Source organism: Panthera tigris, chromosome A2 (genome assembly GCF_018350195.1).
Source record: "Panthera tigris isolate Pti1 chromosome A2, P.tigris_Pti1_mat1.1, whole genome shotgun sequence".
NCBI classification, from domain to species: domain Eukaryota; kingdom Metazoa; phylum Chordata; class Mammalia; order Carnivora; family Felidae; genus Panthera; species Panthera tigris.
This window is the reverse complement of record NC_056661.1, coordinates 38,819,859-38,833,189: the sequence shown is the minus strand read 5'-3', so window position 1 is coordinate 38,833,189 and position 13,331 is coordinate 38,819,859. Positions and strand designations below refer to the sequence as shown.

The following is a 13,331-nucleotide window of genomic DNA, read 5'->3' as shown; positions in this document are numbered from 1 at the left end:
GTAGGTTGGTCTCCTTCCCTGTGGGGTTGTGAACACATTATGTTCTAGAAGTTCATTTGTAACCATTCCTCCCTAGGGAAACAGGATTCTATAGAGAGTAGTGATGTTCTCAGGAGAGCCTTCCAAAGCAACCTTCACCCCAGCATAGCTGATGTCCGCCACTGAGGGCATCGGTATTGAGTTCCACAGCACGTAGAGGCACGTAGACTATCCTTTGGCACCTACTACCTACTTGTCCCTTTCAGCCTACTGTGTGTCCATGGACAAGTGATCTAGTTACTCTAAATGCTCAGTTTCATTGTTTGTAAAATGGGAATAATCATAGACTATATCTCATAGGGCTGTTCTAAGGATTATTGGATGAGTATAAAATACTCACATGCATGCCTGGCATAGAATAAGTGTTTAATAAATGCTGACAACACTGTTACCTGAAGCTCCCAAATTACCACCTCACCCCCCCCCCCCGCCACCACACACACTAATAGTCCCTGGATGGAGCACCCTGTGTGAACTCAGTGCTAGGAGGCCAGCAACCTGAACTCATTTCCCCCCATGAATGAATGGGAGAGTCCCTTAGTAGAGTTAGTTGCATTTTCAATAGTAATTTCCAGTAAGTCCGTTGTTGTTGTTGTTGTTGTTGTTGTTGTTGTTGTTGTTGTTTTAAATTAGATGGTATGGCTAAGAATTCAAGCATATGGGGGTATAATTTTGGTTGGGGATATAGGACGGAGACTTTTCCTCCCCTTTTTTTTGGTATTTAAAGCTGCATCCTGTCTTGATCTTAGAGGCTACTCTTGGTTGCATGTCTCTCTCTCAGTGCTTTGTTTTCATCTCGTGGTGACCCCCTTTCCTCTGAGTATTGTCCATGGGACTCAGTCCTCTGGCCTCTTGTCCCCATCCACACCACACCAGTGATGCCGTTCAGTCACAAGGCTTTTAGTTCCATCACTTTGCTGGTGATTCCCACAGTTTTACACGTGTGCATCCGTCTCCTTCTCTCTGTCTCCGTCTGATACACATGTGAACTCGACACAAGTCAAACCACCTCTTCAGTTTCTCTCCCCAATTTGTCTCCCTCCATGTGTCCCATCTCAGATAAGAGCAGTTGACGGTGAGTCCATCCTTCCAGGTGCTCAGCCCCCAACTCTTGGAGACCTCTGTGACTCTCCCTTCCTTTTCTTCTCCTGTTCCTTCTCCCTCCCCTACATCCACTCTCAGCAGATGCTGTTGATTCTACCATCCAAATGTATCCAGAACCCAATGCATTCTCTCCACCCGCATCCTAAACCCTGAGCCACACCACCTCTCTCACCTGGGCCATTGCAGGAGCGTGCTGACTATTTTCCCTGCTTCTACCCTGACCCCCTACAGTCCCTTCCCATCCCAGCAGCTGAAGTGGTCCCTGTAATACCTAAGTGAAGGCCTGCTCTCCTTTTTACTCAGCAAAAGCCAAAGTACTTACAATAGCCTTTGAGACGCTATAGCATTTCCTGTCCCCACCCAACATACCTTCCCCCTCCCTCCCCCACCCTCGTCTCCCTCTCACTCTTTCTCCTACCCTTCTAGGTCTTTCTCTATCATCCCAAGCATGGGCCTTTGCCACCAGCAGCCCCTCCTGCCTGGAATGCCCTTCCCTCACTCACCTGCTAGGACTGGGCTTTCCTCTCCTTTTGGTCTCTGCTCACGTGTCATCTTCTCAGCAGGGCCTTCCTTAACCACTGATGCAAAATGGCACACACATCCTGACACACACTTCCCGTGCCCCCGACCCTCCTTTGTTTTTTCCATAGGAGCCTGCATTTGCAGGTCTCCTCTCCCTGGCATGTCGGCTTCCCAGAGTCCTTTCTGCATCATCCTGCCCTCAGCTCCTGGATCAGCACCTGGTACCAGCCATCCCACCCTGATTAGTTCGGGGTTGTGGGATTATACCCCTGGTGACTTCCCCTTCTCTGTCATGGTGGTTCATCCGATTCTGTAAATCTGCCTCCCTAGCCCTGACCTCTCTCCTGAGTTCTAGACACCCAGTCTACCACATGCTGCTTAGCAATACCACCATCTGACACATTTTTCAGAGTCGGAATTTCCGTTTGTTCCTTGACTCCTCTCTCAAAGTACACTACTCCATCCAGTTCTGTGCTTCCAATGGCTGGTCCCCTGTTGGAAGTCTAATCCGGCCCCTCCCCTCCATGTCCGTGCCTCTGCAGGGCCTGGTGCTCTCTAGTCCCAGGTACATGCTAGCCTGCCTGGCCCCAAGTTCTTCCCTTCTCCCAGCACCCCCCTACCTGGGCTTCCAGGCTTAGCCTTCTACACTGTACCTGGTCTTGCCACTCCAAACCCCTACCTTTTCACCTGTGCCACAGCAGTGGACTGTGACTCCATCTGTCACCACCTCAGGGTGCCTCTGTTGTGGGCTTGTGTGCTCCCAGCAGGTGGGATTCTGGATCGCCACCCTCCTTTGACTAGAGCAGCTCTGATTGGTTTTGTTGGTGGTGGTTTATTTTAGAAACTGGCCACTCTAATTTGAAGAAAGCATTCCGCAGGTTAAAAACAAAAACAAAACCTAAAATCTGTAGATTGCAGGTTATAAACGTCTACATTGCTGTTTTTAACGTGAAACCCACCTTGTTTTTAGCGTCATCACCTGTATCTCCCCAACTCCGAAACACCACTCTCTGTGCGTCTCCCTGGACCCAGCGTGTCGTCTCTCTGGTAACCGTGGACTTGACAGCCTCTGATCTTTGTCTCATGATGTTCCTTCAGGTTGGGATGCCTCTCTCCCCTTAGTCTACCTGAAAGGCTGCCATGCATCCTTCAAGGCCTTGCAAAGATGCCAACTCTGTAATTGTCCTTAACTAGCCCTTGGCCTAGGCAGGATTCATCCCACCACCTCCTTTGTGCACCTGCAGCATTTTTTACAGGCCACTATTTATATTAAGAATTATTGATTGCTTCTCTGTCCCTCCTTCTTGACCATGAGACTTGGACTGCCTCATGTCTGGCTCCCTAGGAGTGGATATGACAGTGCACATAGTAGGTGCTTAGGGAGTATTTGTGTGCTTGTGTCTTAGTCACAAAGGTAGGCCAGTCACGTGAGCCTCCCACCAACCCACCCCATCGGGGTTTCCCTCCACCCAACCAGTGTTTTTCACTGTCATCTCTCTCCACTTACATCTGAACCACCTGGCTGTGCCTCTTAAAATAGAGGCTCCCAACCCCGCCCAGGACCTGCTCTCTCAGACCCCTGAGATGGAATGCATATTTGTGACAAATGCCTTACCCATCACACATGAAGAATTACTGCTCTGTTTATGGATGAGGCTAACTGAGCATATCATTTGCCCATCCCTGTTCTCACCGTTAACAGTACATGCACAATGACAGCATGGTTCTGGGCCTCCCGGAAGGGACGTCTTTTGTACCACATGCTTCCTTAGCATCAGTAGAGAGTTCCAGGAGGTACCAGAGGGAGCCCCCTTTCACGATGTGGTGCTTTCACATGCATTCCAATGGTGGGCTCCTAATAACAAATCTGATATGGGGACGAGGCCATGCTTGTTGGAGAGGATCTCAATACCATTCTTGTTCATAGAGTGGCCTTTTGGGACCAGGTGAGGGTAGAAGACTGCCATAGCTGACAGGGACAGAGTGGCTGGCATCTCGACTTTTCCTTTCCTGCTTTCATTTTTGCCTTTCTGAACCCACAGTCTCTCTTATTGTCCCAGGATTTTATTTTCTGGACAGGGCAAAGGGTCTCCAGGGAGCTCAGGTGGGGAAACGCTCTGAAGGAGGGGCTCATGACCTCAGTCTTTGGGTCATTGGTTCCTTCCCACAGGTAGGCCTGAAGGCCCTAAACATTCTCACCCAGGAAAGTTATAAGCCCTTCCCTGGCACTAGCTGCTTAAAAAGTGTATTTTCCTTCTTTTATTATTACAGATGCCATTTCCTTATTTCCAAACCTGAGACAGCTCGCAGGACGTCAGTGGTCTGGCATGGTGACAGTCCAAAACCTGGCCCTAGTGCTCCTGTCACCTCTGACACTGTCACACTTCTCTCCCACCCAACCTCTGTGTGCTCAGGGATTCGTTATATGCCAAGAGGGAAAGAGTTCCATTTGCTAGTGTCCAGGAGCTTAGAGGCCAGGAATGAAAATAGATGGAAGCCTGGAAAAATAAAAATAAACGTGCAAAAATAAAGCATTTAGACTATGAAGCGTGTTTCAATAGATGCGTTATTAAATGTTCCAGATAGGCCCTGGACCATTTTTGTATGTGACTGTCAAACAGGAAGCTGGTGTGGCCGCAAGCCACAGGTGTGTTTAAAAGTGATTAAGTTGAGGGGCGCCTGGGTGGCTCGGCCGGTTAAGCGTCTGACTTTGGCTCAGGTCATGATCTCACGGTCCGTGAGTTCGAGCCCCTCGTCGGGCTCTGTGCTGACAGCTCGGAGCCTGGAGCCTGTTTCAGATTCTGTGTCTCCCTCTCTCTCTGCCCCTCCCCTGTTCATGCTCTGTCTCTCTCTGTCTCAAAAATAAATTTAAAAAAACGTTGAAAAAAATTAAAAAAAATAAAAGTGATTAAGTCGAAATCAGCTTTAATGGAGTGAACGATTTAGGAGGGGTGCTCTTCATCACAGAACTGAGCCTGTCAAGACTTTCCCTCTGACTGCTGAGCCGGATGTCAGTAAATTCAACAAGACTGGCTTTATGAGACCTATCCCTGGCTTTCAACTCTCCCTCTCTAAGGTTGTTCCCTTGGCTCAAATGAAGTGGTCACTCATACAAGGTGGAATATTGTCAGTATTCATTTCTTTCACCAACCATTTATCATGTGCTTGGACATTGGGTGTGTGCATACGTTATGTGGATATATTGTACCGTTTGCAAAATTTCACATCTTTTTCCACTCTAGCTTGTCAGTATTAATTCCTGTGTACTCTGTTGGGCTAGGTGCTGCCCTGGGTGCGGTACGTAAGTACCCACAAGGTTCTCACAATGTTGCAGTAGGATGTGTCAGCAACATTTTACAGATGAGAAAGTTGAGGCCCAGAGAAGCACCTTGACTAAGGTGACCCAGCCAGTACAAAATGGAAACAGGATTTGAACTCAGGACTGTGTGTGACCCCAAGCACTGGTGTCTCTAGCCCTGTTGAACACCACTTCCTTGTGAACGTGAACAATGAACGGGACACAATTCTTCCACATCTCATATCCTGAAATAAGGAAGCTAGGTAGGACTTGAGAGGCAATCTGGTCCTCCCACTTAATTTCACAAACGAACAAACCGAGCTCCTGTTTCATGGGGAAAAAAATGAAGCCAGGGACTCCCTGCTTCAGAATTTGCAAAGAAGAGATCCTTGCCTCAATTCCAGATTTAAGAGCTTGTGTCGGATTGTCCTTCACATTTAACGACAGCCTCATCTTGATCATCTCTTTGGGTGACGACAAAAAATGCATCTGTGGGAAGAGGGATTTTATGTGTTTTTGATGATGCTATCTGTAGTTCATTAGCTTTTACTTCCCAAGTTGTTAGCATTTCTTACGGTGACTTAATTTAGATGACACAGGCCAGCACATCTCAAACTTCAATATATATACAAATCCCATAGGACTCAACAGGTGTCTAATGGGCCTGGAGATGCTGTCATTCTAACAAGCTCCCAAGCAACACCGCCAATTAACTGACCACGCTTTGGCAAGGATGCAGGCAGGATTTGGGGAAACCTTTCCAGCATCTTTTCTTTCTAAGAAGCATCTCCAGGTGTCCAGGTCACTGGTAAGTGGTGCTGTGGCCTGCTAAGAGCTAGCCAGGTAACGGGCGAAGATCTTTGCCTGGAGTATTCGCAAGGGCTTCTGTCTCCATGAATTATTCATGAGCCTTACCTGTAGCAACCGTATCTTTAAGGGTGGGGTTGAATGGAGAAGGTGCGTTTGTATTGCAGGGAAGTAAACTGAGGATTGCAAGTTGCAGGAGGGTTGAGACTGCTTGGTGCAGAGTTGTATTCATGCCACCAAGCAGAGGATGGGTCAGGTAGTACGTGATCACTTCAGGTTCGTGGGAAAGAGAGGTTGCCAGCCATCCATGGTTCAAGTCCCAGCTCTGCCACTAGTCAACTCTGTGGCTTTGGCCAAGTCACCACCCTCAAACTTAGTTTGCTTTTCTGGGTTTGCAACCCAGAGTGGGTTTGCAACCACTGTTTACCTCATGATGTTTTAATGACGGTGAAATGACATAATGCATGCACATAACACGTGATACATGGCCTTTTCAAGTATTGGGGGCTCAGTAAGTATTTCTGGAATAAGGGAGAGGATAAAACGCCTTGGAGCATTTCAGACTTAAATTGAACTGGAAGGGTTCTGTCTTGTGAAATTCTCAGGGACCTGCTTTAATGAATCGATAAAGATGATTTGTAAGTAACACATTAGCTTTTTGCATGTAAATGGTGCTTAGGTGTCTGTAAACCATTTAGGTAGAACTGTTGGTCCAAACTTATGGGGCTTCCTGCCTTCTCCTAACTCCCCAAATGAAAAGAAATTTTACATAAAGAGTCTTAAGATGCATTTCCTGTTATTCTGTTATGCAGTTGAAGACACACAGGAGTAATATAAAGCTGGATTTGCGAGTTTGCGGTGTAAGTAACATTAATAGTTCCCCTGACGTCTTTACACAAATCACCTACTTGGCAGACCTCGAAGGACCCCCTCTCACTTCTGCCCTAAACCATCACAGCTTCTCAATTAGCCAACTCGGAGTGGAAACAGCCCTCAGGGTAGCTCTGGCCTTAATCCCGGAGACACCGGCACCCGATGGGCTTTCTTTTCTGAAGAAGGAATACAGGAGTTTCTCAGCTGTGTGTGTAACTCTCACAGACTTGGGATTCTTGCTGGCTGCCCCACAGATTAGAAAACGTACTCAGTATCTCTCAGTTCTAATCGCATGCTCATCGGTTCCTGTTTTTCTGCCCCTGATGGTGATGATGATGATGGTGATGTTAGCCACAATTGCATACTAAATGCCACATGCTGGGTAAATGCTTTAAATAGAATTCGTTCATGTCATCTAAGTGGCAAAGCAATGGGTGATAGAAACCATCTTCTCAGAAACAGGAAGTGAGGGTCAGAGAGGGTCAGGTTTATCACCCAGCTGGAAGGTGGCTGAGCTGGGACTTGAACTCAAGTCCATTCATTCTAAAGATGATCCTCTTAGCCCCTCTGCTTTCCTGCCCGTGTTATTTGGTGACGTATCTTCTTCTCATGTTCAGCCCCAGAAAATGATGACCGGTACATGTGTTCTTACTGAATTGTGTCCCTTATATCACATTTTTGGGTATCGTTATTGCCAGGGATTCTGGTAGCATCCATCCCAGCCCTGCGTCTCCACATCTGCCCCCCTCCCTGCAGTGTGGCCAGATGGATGTTGGCAGGGGGATGACAGTCCGGAGCAGGTGGTGGGTCCAAGAAGGGAGTAGGTAGTCTAAAAAGAGATGAGAGAGGGATTTGCCGTTAAGAGGCCATGTGTGACCACCCATGACGCCAGTGACTGGTTTTTACTGGGAACCATCCTTGTTTAAGAGGAAGATCATGGGCATGAGAGCTAGACAGATCAGGGAAAGAACCCAGATTTGCTACTTAAAAAGACTCACTGAGCCTCAGTTTCCTAATTAATAAAGTGGGGATGATGACACCAACCTGACCGCGTTGCTAAAGGATTGGAGACAATAGAAGCCAGACCCTCTCATATGACACGTGCTCAGTAAAAGGAGGCCATTACATTAATATCATTAAATCGGAACACTCTTGGTGAACACTTCAAACTCCTTAATCTGATCCATCCGGAGAGCATTTATTGTTCTGCTCCTGTGTCCTCAGCTGCAGCTGTATACCTCAAAAAGGGGGTATAGAATTCAGAGGATGTGAAAATAGGTTCTGAGTCCCTGGTTCTGTGATTTCCCACCCCTCTGGCTGTGTGTCCTTCTAGGAAGGGTCATCGTCGACAAGTATATTCCTCTCATGGCTTTCTCTCCCACCTCATCCCTCCTTGGCAAAGAAAAGAGATCATAATTTCTTTGGCTTCAGGAATCTGGGGAGTTCAGAAAGCGGGGGTGCCAGTTCGAGAACGTAAACTTCATGAGGACAGGTCTTTGTGTCGAGTGATCACAACTGTGTCCCCATCAGCTAAAAGAGATGTGCAGTGAATCTTTGTTAACTAAATAAATTATAAATCCTCTGAGACTCTGTTACATGTTTCTGACAGGGGTTCTCAGCATGGACTCTGTTGACATTTGGACTAGATAATCCATTGTTGGGGGTGAGGTGGATGTCCTGTGCCCTCTGGGAGGCTCCACAATTGCCCTGACTTCTACCTACTAGATGCCAGTAGCATCCCCCTCAATTGTGACAGTTGGACATGTCTCCAAATATTGCCACGTGTCCCCTGGGGGGAAGGGGGCACGCAACATCACGCCCAGATGAGTACCTTCTTTGGTCTGCAGAGTGAGGGTTTGCTGAGGGTTCTGTTGAGAGGTTTGGGTTTGTAACATGAATGAAATACAAAGGTTTGTTAAAGATACGAGAATATACTGTGTATGTGAGATAAGTAATAGTGTGTCTTTGATTTACCTCTGGGGCAAACATTTATCTTCCAGCCGGCACAAGTCTCTTTCAGAGTCACGGGGAGGAGGGGTGCAGGGCGGTCAGCTGCCAGGCCTGCAGCTCTGCCCTGAGCCACCCGCATTGCTACTTTAAGAAACAGTAACAGTAGACGATGCAGCTTCTGGTTCAACTTTGAACCGGCAAGTCAAGTACAGGCTGACCTGTTTACAAGGCAGATTATTTTAAAATCTCAGCTTGCTTATTACCCTTTTACAATTGATTCTGTGGATATGACGTGGTTTTGCTTGTTAAAGATGTCCCAGGTCAGGCGTGAGGATTAGGCATAGTGGTGTTTTTCAGTGACCGTCGCGATCAGATTTGGCTCACAGAAGAATACCTTTCCTACACTGGCCAAGCCAACCACTTTGTACTGTCAGGAATTCCGACAACACTTGTTTCGTTACTTTGAAACCTGGATATTCAGAAGACACTCCGGCAGCAAGAGGAAACCTTGAAGATCACAGAATCCAACCTTCTCCATTAAGAAATTAGGAAACCGAATTTCCATAGAAGCTGGTATTTTTCCTTAAAATGCCAGTACATCAGCATCACGAAATGTTAATCAGAAGACACCTATCACTGAGGGTGATCCTGTTGGTTTGTGTGAGAACTTTCTCTGCTCTACTGGAAAGACTCTTCCCACAAAGCTGGGTGGCAGGGATTCAGTGCTGTGATGGAGGTGGAATGGTTAGGACCGGCAGGAGTGCAGTGCAGGGGAATGGTGGGCGCACGGGCAGGAGTGCAGTGTGAGCGGAAGCGTGGGGGCACGGGCGGGAGTGCAGTGCAGGGGGAAGGGTTGGAACACTGGCTGGAGTGCAGTGCAAGTGGAATGGTTGGTGCACCTGCAGGAGTGCAGTGCAGGGGGAATGTTTGGAACACTAGGAGGAGTGCAGTGCAGGGGAAATGGGGAATTGTTACCACATTGGCAGGAATGCAGTGCAGGGGGAAGGATTGGCGCACCGGAGGTATTGCAGTGCAGGGTGAGGGTGGGTGCCCTGGTGGGACTGCAGTGAAGGGGGAAAGGTTGGCGCACAGGCGAGAGTGCAGTACAGGCGGAAGTGTGGATGCATGGGTGGGAGTGCAGTGAGGGCAGAAGTGCTTTGCAGGGGGAAGGGTGGGCGTACGGGGGGGGGGCACTACTGGGGGAGGGTGGGTGCAGGGGTGAGTGTGTAGTGCCGGGGGAAGGGTGGGCGCAGTGGTGGGAATGCAGTGCAGGTGGAATGGTTGGCGCACTGGCAGGAGTTCATTGCAGGGAAATTGTTAGCACCCTGGCAGGAGTGCAATGCAGGGGAATGGTTGGTGCGTCTGCAGGAGTGTAGTGCAGGGCAAAAGGTTGGCACAGTGGCTGGAGGGCAGTGCAGGGGGAAGGGTTGGCACAGCAGCAGGAGTGCAGAGTAGGGGAATGGTTAGCACACTGGAAGGAGTGCAGCACACCATTAGGAGTGCAGAGCAGAGGGTAGGGTTGGCACACTGGCACGAGTGCCATGCAAGGGAAATGGTTAGCACACTAGCAAGAATGCAGTGCTGGAGAATTATTAGCACACTGGCAGGAGTGCAGTGCAGGGGAATCGTTTGCACACTGACAGGTATGCAGTGCAGGGGGAATGGTTAGCACACCGGCAGGAGTGTCCTCACACACTAGCTCCTGATAATATTATCTGACCCAGACGGAGTTGCCTTGTTGTTGTACTCAAGAGCCCTTTCTGGACCCTGGAAACTAGATTTCTTTGTAAGACTTAGACAGTGAAACTGAGGGACCCTGAATGATTTTGTATGGTTGTCTCCTATACTAGAATGCAACTAAAAGACCACAGTGTGGATACAGAGGCATTTAAAAAGAGGCATATAAAGGAAATATTCCTCAGTGACTTTTTCCAGGTAAACAGTATTACCTTCACATTGTATTAAGTTGACCTAATGTCTGAGGTGAACATTCCAGTTATACTCCTTCTGCACAGTTAAAAAATTGAAGTGTGATTTAAGAAATAGTAAAAATTTGAAACATACCGTTTTTAAAAAGAAGGAAAGACAAAGTACATTTCCTTCCTTTGAATCCTAACCTGTCTCCCACCCTGTTAGGGAAGGAGCCCTGTATATACTCTCCTATGTGCTTTGGGTAATCCAGGGATATATCCTGCTGGGCATATTTGGTGGAGAGGTCAGCTAAACTTTTCAAGTGAAAAGAAATAGACATTAGAATAAATGCCAGTAGGTTTTCATATAAAAGTAATAGATTTTCTCATGTGAAAATCTATCCAGAAAAGGTTCAAGGTCTGTCTCGGTTTTTTTGTTCAATCTTTTTATAATTTAAGCCAAAAGCAGCAGAACAACCTGCATTAAATAGTAAATTAGTATTTATCCAAGTCAAGGCAGTCTCTGTGGGCTGATGGATTGATTGATCTGGGGCCCAGTCACTGTCAGAGTTAGGTGTTGATTGAATACCTCACTGTTCACCGCACTCTTCAACATAGTTATTTGAGCCTTCAGGTCTGGCAAGAAAATGCAATCATGTTGGTTATTGCTTTAAAAAAATGTCCAGCATATTTATAAACAACGAGAAAAGAGTCGTAAACACTTGGGTTAGATTTATTTATCAGATTTCACCTACTTAACATGGTCCTTTGTTTGCCCGTAAACTGGTCTATAATTGTTCTTCCTTAGTGACCTTCAAACAAGGGAATTGTATTCAGAAATAATTTTTTTCTATTCCAGTTAGATACCAGAGAGCATTTACTGGCCCATAGTTCCAGAATTATACTCTGTAGAACCCTGCCACTCATACCTCACGCCCCCCCATACCTGGGCACGATCCTTCTTTGCTGTCCTCTCTGCCTCTGTGCTCTGTGAGTTTTGTGTGTATCTCAAGCGTGCAATGGTTTAACAGCTCTCCAGAAAGCGCAATGCCTTCAGGTTCCATGGGAGCTGTGTCTCTGCAAGTGGCCAGTAAAGATCATTTTTTACAGATGCCTGATGCTAGTGGGTCAACCATAAGCCAGCATGTTCTCCTCTCAGCAAACCCCATTTCTCACCTCACAACCAGACATGAGGCTTTCAAGCTTTACTTGAGGGGTGAGTTTTCATCTTCGGCCTGACATACCTGAATCCCAACGGTCTTGAGCAAGAACTGGTAATTCAGTGTAGGGAGAAAGAAAAGGTGGCAGGAACTGAGAGTCTTAGCTTCTAAGGATCGATGAGACCCAGTCCCAGGAAATGGTGCCGGATTTTTCTGGTGAATAAACCTGTAGTATGTTGCCATCTAGTGGAACATATGGCAAACTAAAGATTAATGTATTCTGACCACAGAGTTCCCCAGAGCTAATTAAATCAGCCCGAGAAAGTAACTGAAAGAATTTTTCTAAAAGGAAGTGTTTTGGAAATGTATGCAAATTTCAGGTGAAACTACAGTTGACTTTTAGTGATGGTGTTTTCTTAAAGTTGCCAAAAGGTTGCTCTGTTTCTTAAAGAGTTTGTGAATATTTACCAACGGGGAACTGACAAGGTTTTCAAACCTGTATCCCGGCAATGATCCTGCAATTTACCTGTCACCTACCTGCACAGTAGGCATCGTTTCTTTTCCACAGTCCTAGCAAAAGATTTGGTTGTGACAAGGCGATTTTAGTGCTTTCTAAAATGTGTTTTTTTTTTAAGTTTCCAATATTTTTTTAAATACATTTCCTTTAAAAAAATTGTTTTTAATTAAATTTCCACAGAATAAACACGCTTACATTTAGGAGAAGCAAACACATGACTTCACAAAGTAGGAATTTCACATCTTGAATTCTAAAGAACATTCCAGAAAATGCCTGATTCTGTGGTTTCAGACCTAATTTGTGCAAAGACTTGCAGACTTCTTTCAGGAACATTGACTACTTGTTTCTCTTGTTTCTTTGCTCTTTTGCTTTTGTTCGCTCAGATCCCTCCCTGGTGCCACAGCAGCTGAGTGTGCCTCGAACCTGAAGAAAATCTACACGGTGCAGACAGTCCAGGTAAGACGTCCAGGAAGTGGACGTCCCAGGTGAACGTGGTGTATGTTGGACCTCTAATCCTCCAACCTGAAACGGCTGCCGTGCTGGCCGTCCCCACCCAGGGTTCTGACATCGGGCGTCAGCTCTCAGGTCCAAGTTGGTAGAGCCGCGCTCAGCTACGTGTAACCCAGAGGCTGGCCCAGCGCACGTCCAAGTGGCCTGCTCTTCTCTTAGTGACCTGCTGAAACTTAGTTCCTACCTAAATCCTTCACAGACCCTCAGGGGCAGCAGGCTGCGGTGCGTCCTTACATGGATGTGTGCCCCCCATTCAAATACCAGCCTGGCCACTCCCTCTCTGGGTTCTCTTACCCTTCTCTGAGAGGCAAAATCATATCCCTGCAGGGTCATCTAAGGTTATAGGCCACCTAGGAAGAGCAGGCAGGTGTGAAGCATGAAAGTAGAAGGTCTCAAGCCAGTTTCCTGCTTCCATCATCCTAAATTGGGCAAATGTTAACCCTTTTAATTTCTGCAAACATTGGTATAATGATAGCACCTACCTCCGGAGTGGTTGGAAAGAGTGAGCAAGATAATGTTTATACCCTGTTTAGCAGAATACCTGATACATGGTAGGTTCTCAACACGTATAAGCTTAGATCTGTTAGTTCTTTCTCTGGCCAACTCTTATGAAGAAAATTTCCAAAAACCCTGGTTTATTT

At 46.9% G+C, this 13,331-nt stretch overlaps 1 protein-coding gene across 1 annotated transcript in view; it reads left to right on the top strand.

Moving 5' to 3' along the window:
• Positions 1–13,331, top strand: part of EIF4E3 (eukaryotic translation initiation factor 4E family member 3) — a 37,808-nt gene that overhangs the window by 2,117 nt on the left and 22,360 nt on the right. Inside the window, exon 2 of the mRNA XM_042979419.1 lies at positions 12,564–12,636. Within this exon, the coding sequence (XP_042835353.1) occupies positions 12,564–12,636 (73 nt within the window). The remainder of the gene's footprint in view (positions 1–12,563; positions 12,637–13,331) is intronic.